General features: G+C 34.0%; 1 protein-coding gene across 2 annotated transcripts in view; it reads left to right on the top strand.

The window, feature by feature from the left end:
• Nucleotides 1–18,293, top strand: part of AGMO (alkylglycerol monooxygenase) — a 346,489-nt gene that overhangs the window by 173,265 nt on the left and 154,931 nt on the right. For both annotated transcript variants that reach the window (XM_034668583.1, XM_034668580.1), the window contains exon 11: nucleotides 11,205–11,287. In XM_034668583.1, coding sequence (XP_034524474.1) covers nucleotides 11,205–11,287 — 83 coding nt within the window. The remainder of the gene's footprint in view (nucleotides 1–11,204; nucleotides 11,288–18,293) is intronic.

The raw sequence follows: 18,293 nt of genomic DNA, 5'->3' as shown, positions 1-18,293 counted from the left end.
AGAGTGGCTTAAAAGAAAATTAATTAGGTGATAATACATAGAAAAAGGGAACTAGATTTGTGTAGACAAAAATAACAAATGTTAGATATTTATAAATCCTTCTCGGTAATAAATATATGAACTAAACTTGTTTTAAAAAAAATATTCTTTAAACACTTATAAAATGCATGGTAACATGTAAACTTTGCTGTGGGGTATACCCTTATTTAAATTATTTATGGCATGAGTGTCTATTAGATTATCTTCTGCTCTAAGAAACAGAATATCTAATTAAATGTGTCTTAAAAATAACTGGAAATTCAGTGACAGGTGTTTCTGGAATTGGTTAGTTTGTCAGTTCAAACATGTAGAGCTTCCAAGAAGGCTTCTCTATCATTCTCTTGCTTTTAGCGTCATAAGATAATTACAGCAACTTCAGTCTGCTGTACTCACAGACTGTGACCAAAGGCAGCAAGTTCACTTCTTCTATAGCATCTTATAAATTTCATTTTGTTTAAGAAGGAGGAAAAAAAGCCCCAGAATATTTCCCAGCAAATGTCCTTTCATGTCTCATTATTCAAGATGAATTCACATGTCCACACTGAACCAATAACTAACACCAGCTCATGAATTAACCATGAATGAATTATACCAAGCATAATTTATACCTTTGGGGATAAAGAGTTCACTTTGCCCCTGAGCACATTTCTTCCTTATACCTGGATAAAATCAGCATAGTAATAGTATGGAAGAAATGGGGGCTATTTCCTGGTATTGCAGTCAATAGTGTGTGGCACAATGTGTCCTACTAAATAAAATAGGTTTACAGATAGTAATTATAGACATTACTGGATAATATGTTAAGGAAAATCCACTTTAATTTTTAACCTTATTTAAAGACTTTACTGATTGGTATTATTCATATGTATTTGTGGATTTTGCATTTAAAATTAATAAGCAAACATTGTTAAAATTAGTGACCTTAATTTTGGAAGATAGACAAGTTCATATGTGCTCTCTGTCTAAAGACAATGTTTTTACAAAAACTACAGTAAAATATTTAATAGACTTTTGTGATTGTGACAAAAAATAATAAATTAAATTCTAATTTCCATTTTGTGAAGTGAAAGTAAGAAATAGGATACCATGTGACCAGAAATTCTTGAGAATAGGATGGTAAGAAACATACCAGCTCACTGTTTGCTCTTTCATACACACACTACAATTAATGAAACCAATTCCACGTTGTGCTGAGTTAATTTGCCTTTAGCTTCAAAATGAGACAAAATTTGAACTCCAGGATTTATTTCAGGAGCACAGCTTTGTTAAAAGCAGCATAAACCAAATCACTCTTAGCAATACATGTGTAGACACCAAACTACCGTAATGGTTAGACTGAAACTCAGGTATTACATAAATAACCCATCACTGATTACTTTGTTAAACTACTTTGTTATCTTAATTTTGTCACCTAAATAATGACTGACCTATGCATGTATTCATAGAGTTTTTATGGTTGAATGAGCCCAGAAGAAAAGTTAGATCATCTACTTCTAAATATCTAACTCGATAAACTGATCAGTGTTGAGTACAATTTGCATTATTGAATTTTTTTAGTTGTACGAAGTAGAATCCCAAAATAAATTACACCAATTCATAGAAATAAAATTAGAAATTTAGCCATTTTGATTTTGAAATAAAACCCCTTAAGTTCACCAAGAGATTTGATGATCTAGGCATGTATAAATACTTCCTGGGCAAAAATGTAGCTAGACACAGTGTATATTAAAAGACGCAACTTATAGCAAGATTTCACAAGATTTTTCTGCTGCCATAAAAAACAGAAACTCCTATAGATATATTGACAAAAAGAAACACCAAGTGTTGAAATCCTTTTCAAACTGGAATTAGAGTTGGAGACAGCTTCGTTCCTGACACAAATTAATTTCGAAAGGTGTATTTGCTTGTTTCCCACACATGTTTTTCTTTGCTAAAAACATGCTGTGCAACTAGGAAAAAAGGTTGCTTATTTGTAAGGTTCTGTAGTGCCTTTCTAGTCTCAGGGATGTTTAAAAGCATATGAAGATATTAACATCCAACAGCAATATTTTTTTTCCAGATTCACTGTAGCCAATAATCACATAGAAAAGTTGTGGCTGACTTGTAATTGGGGGCCCTGCTGTGGTCCCACAGCCTTTTCTGTTTATGCATATACCAGAGTAGATAAATACTTACTTGTTTTATGTGTGCAAGCTCTGTATAAATAACTTTGGGAGTCAAAAAAGCAATTTGATGGCCACCACAAAGGTGTAAAAGGCACATTCCATTCTTACTGAAACTTGAAATGCATACATTTAAATATATAGTGTTTAGTTTAGTGATATGACCCACAGACTTCTCTGTTGATTTTGGTTTAGTAATGCTTGGGAAATCAGTTCCTTAGCTGCCAGGGTCCAGTTCATGGGGTGATATCATGAATACACGTTTGAAATGAAAACACGGACACACTAGCGTGTTTCCAAAGTAAAACTGTAGAGGCGATGCTATCCTTTTAAATAAGAGACACAGTCAAAAGAGTTTATCATATTCTTAACATAGAATGTATAGTAAAGTTACTGCAGATACATTTTAACACAGATTATTTGATGATATATTTCAAGTTAATGAGGCATCTGAGAATGCCAGTATAAATTTGGGAACAGATTTTTATGGTTTTGAATTCCCCTGTATGCTGTATTCTGTAAAATATTATGGACACTGCAATTTTGTAACTAATGTTTTCATGTTGACATGTTTTAACAGACTCTTTGAAAAAAATCAATATACTTAATGGTACTCTTGTAACATAGAGTCACTTGTGCAGATTAGATCTAGCTTAGGTCTCATGTGAAATTTCTCAAGTCAGTATCTAGTGTCTACTGTTTTGTTTTGTTTTGTTTTGTTTCCAGGGCAGTCCATTGAGATTTAATTAAATTTCTAAAGTTTTTAGGTGGTCACTGAAGTGTTGTGAAAAAAGGAAATGTGAGTCAAAACGAGCATTAGTTATAACTGAGAGCCATGAAGTAAATGTAATAAGTGTGCACTGAAGTATATTTTAAAAAGCTACCTGTCTGATAAGCATACGCTTCAGGAACTCAGAAAAGTGATTATCATGAGTTCCAGTGAAAAATATAATTTTTAAAAAGATTTTATCTATTTGATAGAGTGAGTGTGATAGAGCACACAATTGAGGGGAGAGCCAGAGGAAGAGGGAGAAGCAAACACCCCACTGAGCAGGGAACAGGCAGGACTCGATCCCAGAACCCGGGGACCATGACCTGAGCCAAAGGCAGATGCTTAACCAACTGAGCCACCCAGGAGCCCCCCCAAAATTTAATTTTTGTACACTATATTGAAATATAATTAAAAGGGACATTGCACATTAAAAATATCATCTATATAAGTAAAAATATTAACTGTGAAATTAAACATATCTTCATGTTATTAGTATTGTCCCAAACTTTGATCACTATCAGGCAGCTCCTTTAATAATAATACTAAACAATCAACCATAACACTGCTTATAATTTGAATATCTCATTTTGATTTATGAAAAATATTTAAAAATTAGACATTTAAACTCAGCTTTGGAGACTCAAAGTCAAAATGCATAGTTCTGAGGAGTGTATTTTCTCATTAAGTCCCATTAAAAGTAATCTCATTAAAAGTAATGTAAAGAGGGGCACCTGGGTGGCTCAGTCCCTTAAGTGTCCTCTTTCAGCTCAGGTCATGATCCCAGGGTCCTGGGATGGAGCCCTACATTGGGCTCCCGGCTAGTGGGAAGCCTGATTCTCCCTCTCCCTCTGCCCCTCCCCTGTTCATGGTCCCCCCCTTTCTCTCTCAAATAAATAAATAAATAAATAAATAAATAAATAAATAAAATCTTTTTTAAAAAATAATCCTCATGAAAAGAAAGTTTGTCTTTCTGAGACTGTCTTTTAACACCTCTTCTTTTGTATTTTGAGAAATAACTGAAAGATATACAGCTTGTGTTTTCACTTGTTTCTTAGTGGAAAAAAATAAGAGTTTTCTATCACAAGTATTGTGGAAGTTGGTGTAATTTCAGTGAAATCAGGAAGTGAGTAATGATAATTTAGAGTGGCTTCATTGACCCCCAAAATAGTTTTACTGAACATCTAAGAAGTCTACTGTGTCAAAATGGGTATCTTCCAGCAACTGCTGTTGGACCTTGAGTTCTGAGGTTGCTATCTCTTGGATTAATTATTACCCAGTACTGAGGCAAGACTCCTGTGTTCTCTACCCAACGCCCAGCGAGCCATGAGGTTATCCAGTCTGGCTGGTGAGGACATGCATTCTAGCCCGCACTTTGTAAGCTCTCATGTTGCAAGCTGTAATCCTTCTCTGGCCTCTGATAGTTTTCTCATATGCATGACCCAATATGATGGGAACTTTCTGTAGATTTCTAGAGTTCTCTCTATGCAGCTCTCTCCTCCTTGGTACTTTCTCGCAAACAGAAGCGTCCTTGGTTTCTGCTAAATCCCAGCTCCACCTCTTCAACTCAGGGAGTGCACCAGGCCCCCTGGGTTCCCTCTGTTCTGTGGCCTGGAAACTCTCTCAAGAAGTAAGGTGGGGCAATAGTAGAGGTCATGTCATTTATATCCCATTTTTCTGGGAATCACTGAAATTTGTTACCTTGTGCCCAGTGTCTTGAAAACAGTTTTTTCAGGTATATTTTTCTTTCAAGTGGGGGTAAACTGTCTATTGTTGTTCTATCTTTCTATCAGGAGTGCATTCATTTTTTAATGGAGTGGAATCATAGCATAAGTATAACTGTAACATAACTGTTCTTTAAGTATTCAGTTAAAGTTTTTAAAATGCAAAGTTTTGCTTTTATTTCTTATATTTTTTTTGGTAAAAATGCAGTAATTCATAACAGTTCCATGTTTCTGAACAATATATTCACTATTTTTTTAGCCAATATATTTTCTCCTGTGATTAACATTTAGTTTCTTTGCTTCTTGTGTGTTTGTTTGGAATTCTAGAAAATGCTCATTCTAATTGAGTTCCTTTTTCTATGCTTCCATAGTAACCACCTGGGGGGTTCTGATGATTTAGAAAAAAAGAGTATAGTCAATATTGACAATTTTTTTAAAAAGCATGATCTTATTTCAAGAAAGAGTTTTGAGATTCATATACAAAAATTACAAATTACAAATTATATTGTTGTATCCCCTGGGGTTCGGTTCCTGTGTCTGCTGTAATACTAAAAAGAATCTTCAGGCCGTAGGTTTTAGCATGACAAATCCAGCAGCTCAAGGCATCTGGAAGGTGGAGCCCATAGTGTGGGGGGGGGGAGGGGTGAGGACTCAGCCTCCTAGCAGGTGTGACAGTAAACCCTAACTGCTGCCTTCACATCAGAAGTCCCTAAGGTTTAAGTATTAAGTGATTTTTGTCCTCATTTTAAAGACGTTTAGGAAGATAAGCATTTTGAGTCAAAATAATGACTTCAGTAGTTCTCAGACACCTGTTAGAGACTCCTAAAAAGTACTTCCTTGTTATAATAACAAAATCTAGACATTTTCATTTCCAAGTCCTTTGAAAAAAATCATAGAAAATATTATCAAAGGAGTTTTGACAATACTCAAAGTTTTTTTTTTTTTTAAAGATTTATTCATTTGTTTGAGAGAGAGAGAGGGAGAGAATGAGAGTGCAAGCAGGGAGACGGGCAGGAGGACAGGGAGAGAGAGTCTTGAGCAGACTCTGTGCTGAGCAAGGAGGGGCTCCATCTCAAGGCCCTGAGATCACGATCCAAGCTGAAACCCAAGAGTTGGGTGCTTAACTGACTGTGCCATCCAGGACCCCAATATAAATAGTTTTTTTAAAAAGTTGTTTATATAGAAGCATACTATGATTTTACAACATAGTGTATGGGGCTGACGTTTCCCTTTGTGAGGTTTGTGAGGTAGGGAAATAGGAAAATTAGTGATGTTGATAAACAGAGTTTTTCTGTAGAATGGTGAAGAGAGAGATATCCCCATTCAAGAAGAAAAAAAGCTTTCTTCTTTATAGCTGTGAGCAAAGAAAGGATGCCCACAAGCTCATTGATTAAGCACTTTGCAGCAAACAAGTAATTCTAGAGTTCCTATGTTGTTAATGTTGCTTCCTGAGGGGTTTTGTTTGTTTGTTTTTTGTTATCTTTTTTTTCTCCCATCTACTTAAAAGGAAATTGCACAGAGGTAGAGTTCTTCAGGCATACAAATTTGGACAGTGAATCCTGTACTGGGACACTTCTATGGAAATAAGGGCAACTGAACTGCCGATTTGAAAGATCATTTTCAAAAGGAAAAATAATTCCTTGCTTGATAGGGTGTTATATAGTTATGGCCTTCCTCATTTTTTTGTGTGTGATAAAGACTTAAAATGCATTCAAAGGTTAATTCAGAATAATTCCATTTTAGCACTTTAGGACAGCAATATTTTACATGAAAGATTTACTACAAGTGGATGGTATGAAATGGGACTTAACCCAAGGAAAAAATAAATTTTATTTGTTATAAAAAAACTAATAAGCTTTAAGTCATTTCACAGATTGTTTAAAACACAGGAGTCAAAGTGTTTATAATAGTCAAAGCCTATACATCCTATTTTATGTTTTTTTTTTCTTTTTTGTTCTAGTGTTGCTGGCCTCTGGACATATCATCAGAGATTAAAGTAGTATGATTTATAGGCCAGGGATTTTGTGTTTCTTACCCACTGTCTTAGATTCATACTTACCATGGTGCCTAGCACATGCTCAATAAGTATTCATGAAATGAGAACGTGTAGAAATTAGATATGACTAATCGATCATATGTCTTAATTAGCTTATCCGAGAATGGTCTATGGAAAACCTTAGAAGTTACATAGAGAAATGGACTCTTTAAAGGCAGTGTATGTGGTCTATATTGAATTCCTTCTTATGGTAATCTTAGCTTCTTTTAAACTCAAACACTTTTTTTATTTTTTATTTTTTATTTTTTTAAAAGATTTTATTTATTCATTTGACAGAGAGAGGGAGACAGCCAGCGAGAGAGGGAACACAAGTAGGGGGAGTGGGAGAGGAAGAAGCAGGCTCCCAGTGGAGGAGCCTGATGTGGGGCTCGATCCCAGAATGCCAGGATCACGCCCTGAGCTGAAGGCAGACGCTTAACGACTGAGCCACCCAGGCGCCCCTAAACTCTAGCACTTTTAAAACAATTCTGTTCTTTAAGGAATTCAATATTAAAGGATTTAATATTTAACATATTTAACATTTTGAAACATTTAGTATACGGATATCAAATTAATATTCAATTATGAAATATTAAATTATTAAATATAATCTATTTTTAATTTTAAAGAACTAAACCATTGATAGTAAATTAAATATTTAATGTTATAATATTAAATTATTGGTTAAACCAATTAACATAAATTATTAATATTAAGGGCATGGATATTAAAACACAGATATAAAATATTCATTCATTTGATCAATCTTTCAACAAAAACATATTGAGTACTAACTATACGCCAGGCAATATTCTAGATGTTTGAGATATAACAGTAAATAACAAAATATAACCATTAATGGGGCTTACATTCTAGTGGGGTGGGACAGATAATAAACCACAAGAGAATGCTCAAACAGATGTATAATTGTATAGAAGTGGTAAGTGGATAAGTGCATAATTGTATAGAAGTGTTGTATGGAGAACAATATAACAGAATAAGGTTATAGATAGTTATAGAAAAGTACTGTTTTACATGACAGACAAGGATATGCATTTGAATAGTACCTGAATGAATGAAGGAATGAACCATAAAGATCCCTGGGGGAAGTTGCCCCAATAGAAGGAACAGTAGGTAAAACAGACTTGAATGGGAAGGGTGCTTGTCATGTTCAAGGGAGAGCAAAACTTGTGATATAAAAGAGAGATTACTAGGGGACAATATGATAATGGGGTATGTTATGTGTGGGCCAGATTAGGGACTTTGAGTTTTATTCCAACTAGAATTTGAAGGTCCTGGAGGATTTACAACATAATAATGATGTGATACGACATATGTCTTAAAAAGAGTCAGAGTTCTGGCTGTAAAACTTTGGGTAGAAGGGCACGATAGGTAGACATGCAATTTAAGAAATGGAGATACCAGTTAAAAGAGCATTTCAATTGTGGTGGAGATCATGTTGGGTTGGAACAAGTTTTTGTTCATAAAACAGATGCTTGTAACAAATATCTTTATTCTGAATGTACTTCAAATTTCACGCCAACATTTTATTTTTAACATATTAGAAGTAGACAGTGAGAGGAAGAGTCAAGGATGCATCACAGTTTTTTGTTCATNTTTTTTTATTTTGTTTTTTTTTTTTTTTGGGTTTTTTTTTTTTTTTTTTTTTTTTTTGCTTGAGCAACTAAAAAACTGGATGTGCCATTTTAAGAAGAAGAAACCTGGGGATGTGTAGAGTGAAGGAAGGAAATAAATACACAGTTTTAGACATGGTAAGTTTCAGGTGCCTTTTAGCCAGGTAGAGGCTTTGACTACATAGCTGGATAGACATATTAAGTTGGTTTTTACTCTGACTCCAGGACCAGGAAGCAATTTGCATAAAGAGGAATTTTTTGTTGTTGTTGTTAAGGTATCATAAATCCCCTAACCAAAATTCAAAAATATATATTTATCCTGTCTCTGAATTTCCAATGATATTGGAAAGAGTTAATGGACCTTTTATTTGTGCTTCTTTATTTTATTGTAATTCATTAAGGTTAACCTAAGTACCATTTGAAAAATCAGTATAGCCTGAAAATAGTAACAGTGATATTCCTATCATAACTGTTAGCTGACTTTGTGCCAAGCACTCTTCTTAGTACCTTATTGTAGTTGCTGCCAAACTCATTTTATGTCCAATGTACCAAACACATAAAAGAGCCTTAAAAATGCCAAATAATTTGCCTATGGTTACATGCCTCATAGATTCAATGTATAATTCCAAATCCTATATTCTTACAGAGCATTTAAAACCGTGCTGTAGTTTTTGGGCACATGTTATTTCTTCCTTTCATACGAATTTTCTCCTAAGGAATCAAAAGGAAGTAATAATGGTGGTGAAAGCAGCATTTTTCTTTAAAGACAAAATGCTTCCCTTAAGCAACCATTAATCCGCTCAAGCACACCTAGTTACTTTGAAGAGGAAAATTGACCAGAGCAAGCCCAGGCCAGGAGGCCCCAGATGATGGAAAGTTACTAACAATAAGCTAGAGATAACCAGAAGCCCCGCTGGGAGCAAGAGATACCCAGCCTTTTCTGTTTCTGTAAACAGGCTTCCCACCACAGTCTCCCTGCACTACTGTTCCCACCTAAAGCAGCCCCCACTCCTCCAGTTAGAACCCACCTACTAGCAGTCAGCATAGCCCTTGGAACCTGACTACCTGCAGTCCCCTATAAAAGTCCTATAACCCCATTCTCTGGGTCCCAGAATTTTGAGCACGAGCTCATCTGGGTCGGCTGGAGTAAAATACGAGTTCTCCTACTTCTCCGAGTGTCACTTGGTCTCTCACTGGTCTTTTATTTTTCTCAACAACTTTACTACCAAGAAATATTTTTCTGGTACTTTTGCCACACTGTCCAAAAGTAGCCACTGCTGAATTCCACAAAACCAAATAGCATTCCACTAAAACATTCTGGTGTCCACTGAGCTTTCCCTCTTATATCTGATACCTAGCTCTGTCCCCATATCCCTACACATTCTAATACTTTTTTTTCATATTGTTGATTACTCATCAATACTTGTCTACTAAACTATTGCTTTGTTTTAAATCCCTGTCAATTCTGGCCATCCAGGCATATGATGGTGAATAGGGAGGTGTTGTAAGTTGGCCATGAGGTCAAGGTTGATTTATAAGGAGGTGTGGAGCTGGGGTACTGGATGTGAACAGCAGTTGCAGTTGGTAGCTTTTGCTTATTGTTTGTAACTTTGGACAGATGCAATTTTTGTAGGAATATAGATTAGTTAATAGTGAGTTGAAATTACCTCTCGTGATTTCATTAAAAGCAAACAGAAAGTGCATCATGTTTTGATCACTCTTTTAGCCACTTTGTTGTATCACACTTCTGGTGTTCTCATTAAGGTGACACATAAACACCATCAGTGTGATACAACAAAGTGGCTAAAATTGTGATCAAAACATGATGCAAACACTCTTTCTGTAGGGGAATCAGTCAGGAGGATGTGTATCCAACTTCTTGCTTTTACTGATCCACTTTTAAACTAAAGCAGTATTCATCTACCCTAAATAGCAGCTATATAACCTCTGCTTAGATCTCTGCGCCTGGCCCCTTTAAGTTTGTTGCTCATATTTATCCACCATTGCCACACTCTGAGGTCAGGAAGGTATATTTTACATTTCAGAGGCATCGTTTACTTCTATGTGATGATGGGAAAGTTACTTAATCCTTTGGTTCCCAGTTTGTTTTTTCATATATGAAGGAGGTGTAATGCTACCTTATCTGTAAGGTTGTAGGGACTATAAAAAGATTGAAGTATATGAAACATATAATGTGGAAGGTATAAAATAGATTTTCAATAAACATTATTATTAAGTTTTTACATGTAAACAAGATGCATAATTTATAATTATGATGAAAATATGTTCTTTTACAATAATTCAAAAGATAATTTTTGACATGTACATATGAACCTATAGATTTCATCAAATATGACTATGTATTTGTACGGTATGTTCCATTTATGTGTGTGTACTCATAAACACATTCTCCTTTAAATATTTTCTGTATTAAAAACAGCTTTGGGTTTGAAACCACAAAGAATCAGTGATATTAAAAATAGCTATTGGAATGGGCTATTTATTCATAAAAATGTAAGTGATTTCTCCATATATGGCAACATAGGTGTTTCAAAGTATTATGAAAGTCAAAACTATAAAGGAGAATTTTTAGAAAGAACACTTTAAGCAAAAATATCTCTGTGGAAGTGTCTAATTCATTCTCTAAGTGTCCAGCAAGATAATTAAATGACATTAGGAAAATCAAAATGTCCTTTGTGTATTCACCCTTTTTAAAAAATGTCAGCGACAAATGGGGCAATATAAAATAAAATTTGAGGCTGGTTTTCTTGACAGCTTTAAATTCTGATGTTCTTTTTGATAACCCTCCTTAATTTATTGGTCTCTGTGTTTCTTTGACAGGCACTATCACAGGTTACACTCCTTCTGAGGGTTGGCTTCATAATCCTGACTTTGACCTCCATTGGATTTCTTCTGGATCAAAGGCAAGAAGTAAAATTCTTTCATTTTATATAGTTTTATAATGTTATTTTAAAAATATATATGAAACTTTGATATTCATCAAACATTCCTTATTAAAAATAAAGTTAAAAGTATAATTTCATGATATTTTAAGTTAAACAGAGTGGCAGTTTATCTAATTTTTAAAATCAAGGGTGCATTTTAAATCCAAGCCTTTTAAATGCAACTTAGATTTTTAAGGTTATTAAAGAAAACCTATTAATGTAATGAGTAATTTGGCAAAACATGGACCATAACTCTGAGTACTTAATAAAATATGAAACATTTTTGAGTACTTTTACTTTGCCATTGAACACTTCACAATATGTGCCAGAATGTATATATACTGTGTACTTAAAGTTTATGTCCTTTCCCTCACACAGCATATTTAAAGAAACTTGTATTAAATACCACCCTAAGGAGGGCATGTATTGCATGGAGCACTGGGTGTTATATGCAAGCAATGAATCATGGAACACTACATCAACAACTAATGATGTACTGTATGGTGACTAACATAAATAATAAATAAATAAATAAATAAATAAATAAATAAATAAATAAATAAAATAAATACTACTCTAGCCAGAAAATATATTCACCTGCACAATTTCAAAATGCTTTTATGGCAGGAAATATATAGAAAAATACCTATTCACTATTGCTTAGTATTTATCAAGCATTGATATTAATACCACTACCAATATTTATGCAGTTAATATGTGCCATGGAATATGTTATTATTGTTACAACAATGCTCTGAGATAAGAATTACTATAAAGCCCATTTTACAAATGGAGAAAATCAGACAGATAGTAAGAGTTAGAACAGAACACAAACCCAAGCAATGTGATGCCTGAATTCACATATTATAGAATTTGCATACATTATAGCTTTGTGAAAAACTGCAAAACAAAAACAAAAACAAAACCTTAGTCATTCTTAAGATTTTATCTTTGTTGTAGTATAATTATCAAGAGCATTCCTTTCAGGAAATTGTACATATAAAAGTTCAGAAAACATACACTTAATTTATATCAATGGTATGTTACTTTCCCAAGGAAAGCTTAATGGATGTTCTGGAATAGCAACAGATTCTGGAGTTTTATCAGGATCCAAATCATCAAGTTAGAAATGAAACTACTAAAGACAGAAAAATTTTTCCCAAGTGAAAGAAAAGGATAAGTCCACAGCCAGAGATCTAAGTCAAAGTGATATAAATAACATGCCTGATAGGTTATTTAAAGCAATGATCATAAGGATACTCACTGTACTTGAGAAAAGAGTGGAAGACACCAGAGAGACAGAGATAAAAATGAACCAATTAGAGATGAAGAGTGCAGTAAGTGAGATTAGGAACATGCTTGATGCAATGAACAGCAGACTGGAAGAAGCAGAGAAGCAAGACCTAAAAGATAGAGTAATAGAAAGTAATCAAGCTGAACAAAGGAGAGAAAAAAGAATTATGCAAAAGGAGATTAGACTTAGGGAACTCAGTGACTCCATCAAATGCAATAACATTAGCATTATAGGAGTCCCTGAAGAAGAGGGGAAAAAAGGAGGCAGAAAATGTGTTTGAAGAGAAAATATCTGAAAACTTCCCTAATCTGGGAAAGGAGACAGATATCCAGATCCAAGAGGCACAGAGAACTCCCAGAAAATCAATGAAAGCAGATCCACACCAAGACATATAATTAAAATGGCAAAATATAGTGATAAAGGAAAAAAAAAATTAAAAGCAACAAGAAAAAAAGACAGTTACATGCAAGGGAAACCCCAAAAGGCTATCAGCGGATTTTTTAGCAGAAACTTTCCAGGCCAGTAGAGAGTGGCATGACATATTCAAAATGCTGAATGGGAAAAACCTGTAGTCAAGAATAATCTATCCGGAAAGGTTATCATTCAGAATAGAAGGAGAAATAAAGAATTCCCCAGACAAACAAAAACTAAAGTAATTCATGACCACTAAACCAGCCTTGCAGGAAATTATTTCTGAGTGGGAAGGAAAGACCAACAGTGATGGTACTAAGGTGGGAAATATGAAAGTGGTAAAAATGAATATTTTTGTAAAATATCAGTAAGTACCTCAAAAAAATAAAATAAAATAAGACACCAAATACTTAAAGCATGGGGAGGAGAGGAGTATAGAAAGAATGGGTTCAAATTTAAATGACCATCAAATTAATACAGATTGCTGTATGCAAAAAATATTAAATACAAACCAAATGGTAACCACAAATCAAAAATCACTAATAAATATGCAAAAAATAAAAAGAAATCCAAATATATCACTAAAGAAAACTAGCAAACCATTAAACAGATAAGAAAGGATCAGAGAAAATCTTCAGAAATAACCACAAAACAGGTAATATAATGGCAATAAATACATATCTATCAGTAATAACTTAAATGTAGATGGACTAAAGACAATCAAAGGACCTAGAGTGACAAAATAGATTTTTAAAAAAGAGACCCATCTATCTGCTGATTAGAAGAGACTCATCTCAGAACTAAAAATGCCTGCAGACTAAAGTGAAGAAACGGAGATACGTTTATCACGTGAATAGGTGTCAAGGGAAAGCCTGAGTAGCAATACTTTTATTGGAGAAAATAGACTTCAAATCAAGACTTTAACAAGAGACAAAGAAGGGCCCTATATAATTAAAAAAGGGGACAATCCAACAAGATATAACAGTCATAAATATTTATGCGCCCAACATGGGAGCACCCAAATACATAAAACAGTTAATAAAGGAACTAATTGATAAAAATATAATTATAATAGGGGACTTTAATACTCCACTTACATCAATAGGTCATCTAAATTGAAAATCAGTTGAAACAGTGGCTTTGAATGACACACCAGATGGGTTTAACAGATATATGCAGAACATTCCATCCTAAAATGGCAGAATACATATTCTTTTCAGGTGCACATGGAATGTTCTCCAGAATAGATCACATATTAGGCCACAAAACAAACCTCAATAAATTGAAAAAGATTGAAATCATACCTTTTCTGGCCACAATGCTATGAAACTAGAAGTCAACCACGAAAAAATAAAATAAAATCTGGAAAGAACACAAATACATGGAGATTAAATAACATGCTACTAGACAATGAATAGATGAACTAGGAAATAAAAGAAAAAATCAAAAAGCACATGGAAAGAAATGAAAATGAAAACACAACAGTTCAAAACCTTTGGGATGCAGCAAAAGCAATCCTAAAAGTTTACAGCAATACAGGCTTACCTCAAGAAGCGAGAAAAATCTCAACTAAACAGCTTAACCTTACACTTAAAGGAGCTAGACAAGGAACAATAGACAAAACCTAAAAACAGAAGGGGGAAGGGATAATGAAGATTAGAGCTGAAATGAATGATCTAAAAAAGTAAAAACAATGGAACAGATCAATGAAACCAGGAGCTGGTTCTTTGAAAAATCAATAAAATTGGTAAACCTTTTTCCAGGCTTATCAAGAAAAAAAGAAAAGGATTCAAGTAAACAATATTACAAATGAGAGAGGAGAAATAACAACCAAAACCACAGCAATACAAACAATTATAAAAGAATATTATGAAAAACTATATGCCGGGGCTCCTGGGTGGCACAGCGGTTAAGCGTCTGCCTTCGGCTCAGGGCGTGATCCCAGCGTTATGGGATCGAGCCCCACATCAGGCTCTTCCTCTATGAGCCTGCTTCTTCCTCTCCCACCCCCCCTGTTTGTGTTCCCNAAAAAAAATTTTAAAAAAAAAAAAAAAAAAAAAAAAAAAAGAAAAACTATATGCCAACAAATTCGCCAACCTAGAAGACATAGATAAATTCCTAGGACCATATAACCTACCAAAACTGAAACAGGAAGAAATAGAAACTTTTAACAGACGGATAACCAGAAAAGAAATTGAAACAGTAATCAAAAAATTCCCACCAAACAAAAGTCCAGGACTAGGTGGTTTCTGAGGAGAATTTTACCAAACATTTAGAGAAGAGTTATTACCTATTCTTCTCAAACTATTGCAGATGATAGAGAAGGAAGAAAAACTTACCAACTCTTCCTATGAGGCCAGTAATACCCTGATGCCAAAACCAGATAAGGACCCCACCAAAATACAGGCCAATATCTCTGATGAACATAAATTCAAAAATCTCAACAAAATACTGTAAACTGAGTCCAAAAATACATTAAAAAGATTGTTCACCAGGAAGAAGTGAGGGTTATTCATGGGTTGCAAGAGTGGTTCAGTATTCACAAGTTGATCAACATGATATATCACGTCAGTAAGAGAAAGGATAAGAACCATATTATCATTTATCATTAGAGGCAGAAAAAGCATTTGACAAAGTACATCTATTCAAGTTAAGAAAAAAACAAAATGCCTCAATAAAATAGGAATAGAGGGAACATACCTCAACATCATTGAGGCCATATACAAAAGACCCAAAGCTAATGTAATCTTTGATGGAGCAAAACTGAGCTTTTCATGTAAGGTCAAGAAAATGACAAGGATGTCCACTCTCACCACTTTTATTCAATGTAGTACTGGAAGTCTTAGCCACAGCAATCAGATAACAAAAAGAAATAAAAGGCATCCAAATTGGTAAGAAAGAAGTAAAACTTTCACAATTTGCAGATGGTAAGATACTCTATATAGAAAACCCTAGATTTCATGAAAAAGCTTTTGGAACCGATAAACAAATTCAGTAAAGTCACAGGATATAAAATCAATATACAGAAATCTGTTGCATTCCTATACTCCAATAATGAAGCAGCAGAAAGAGAAATTAAGAAAACATTTCCATTTACAATTGCACCAGAAATAATAAAGTACCTAGGAATAAACCTAATCAAAGACGTGAGAGACCTGTATTCTGAAAACTGTAAAACACTGAGGAAAGGAATTGAAGACGACAAAGAAATGGAAAGATATTCTATGCTCATGGATTGGAAGAACAAATATTGTTAAGATGTATACTCAAAGCAATTTACACATTCACTGCAATCCCTGTCAAAACACGAACAGTTTTTTTTTTTAAATAGAACTAGAACAAACATTCCTAAAATTTATAAGGAACCACCAAAGACACTGAAGAGCCAAAGCAATCTTGAAAAGCAAAGCTGGGGGCATCACAATTTTGGATTTCATGTTATATTACAAAGCTTTAGTGATCAAAACAGCATGGTATTGGCACAAAAAATAGATACATAGTTCAATAGAACAGAATAGAAAATCCAGAAATAAGTCCATAATTATTTGGCCAATTAATCTTTAACAAAGCATGAAAGAATATCCAATGGGGGAAAAAAAAAGCCTATCTCTTCAATAGATGGTGTTGGAAAAACTGGTCAGCTACATGCAAAAGAATGAAACTGGACCGCTCTCTTACACCATACACCAAAAATAAATTCAAAATAGATAAAAACCTAAATGTAAGACCCGAAACTACAAAAATCCTGGAAGAGAATTCAGGTAGTAACTTCTCTGACATCGGCCATAGCAACTGTTTTTAGTTAGGCCCCTTGAAGCAAGGGAAATAATAGCAAAAATAAACTGTTAGCACAACATCAAAATAAAAAGCTTTTGCATAAAAAGGAAATAATCAACAAAACTAAAAGTCAACTTATGGAATAGGAGAATATATTTGCAAATAATATATTCAATAAAGGGTTAGTATCCAGAATACATAAAGAACTTATAAAACTCAACACCCAAAAAACAAATAATCCAATTAAAAATGGGCAGAAGACATGAGCAGATATTTCTCCAAAGACATACAGATGGCCAACGGACACATGAAAAGATGTTTATTATTACTATGATCAGGGAAATGCAAATCAAAACTACAATGTGATACCACCTCATGTCTATCAGAATGGCTAAAATCAACAACACGAGAAACAATAGGTGTCGATGGGGATTTGGAGTAAAAGGAACCCTCCTGCATTGTTCTGGGAATGCAGACAGTAAACACACTGCTAGGTATTTAACCAAAGAATGAAAAAGCACTAATTCAGAGAGATACATGCACCCCTATGTTTATAGCAGCATTATTTACAACAGCCAAGATATGGAAGCAGCTCACGAAATGTCCTTTATTGATGAATGGAAAAGGAAAATGAAATATATATATAATAATGTATGTTTTATATATAATGTATAATATAATATATCACTATATTATTCCATCATAAAAAAGAATGAAATCTTGCCATTTGCAATGACATGGATGGAGCTAGCGTGTACTACGTAAGCAAAGTAAGTCAGTCAGAGAAAGACAAATATCATATTATCTCACTCATGTGGAATTAAGAAAGCAAAACAAATGAGAAAAGGGGAAAAAAAGAGATAGGAAGAGAGTTAAACCAAAAAACGGATTCTTAACTATAGAGAACAGCAGACAGTTACCAGAGGGGACGGAGGCTATGGGGGGATGGGTGAAATAGGTGATGGAGACTAAGGAGCGCGCTTGTGATGAGCTTCAGGTGATGTATGAAATTCTTGAGCCATGATATCGTACCCATGAAACTAACACAACACTGTGTGTTAACTAACTGAAATTAAGATGAAAACTTAAATGAGTAAAACATCTCTTTAAAACACTATCAAACAATTGAATTATTATGAAAAATAACTAAATAACCAAATAAATGGAGAGATGACTATATTCATAGATTGGAATGCTCAGTATTATAAAGATTATAATTTTCACCAAATTGATTTACATATTTAATACAGCTGCAATTAAAATTATAAAAGGTTTCTTCTTGGTATTTGGTAGGCCCTTTCTAAGATATATGTATGTGGAAATGCAAAGGGCCTGTATTAGCTAACACAGTTTTGAGGTTAAAAAAAAAATGGCAGTAGTTGCTGTACTGGCTGTCAAGATTTATTATAAAGCTACAGTAATTAGACATGCTTTATTGACACGAAGATTAGAACAGAGAACCTAGAAACAGATCTATGCATATATATATATATATATATATAT

The sequence above is a fragment of the Ailuropoda melanoleuca genome, chromosome 1 (genome assembly GCF_002007445.2).
Source record: "Ailuropoda melanoleuca isolate Jingjing chromosome 1, ASM200744v2, whole genome shotgun sequence".
NCBI classification, from domain to species: domain Eukaryota; kingdom Metazoa; phylum Chordata; class Mammalia; order Carnivora; family Ursidae; genus Ailuropoda; species Ailuropoda melanoleuca.
The sequence above is the reverse complement of the archived record's forward strand: the minus strand, read 5'-3'. Positions and strand labels throughout refer to the sequence as shown.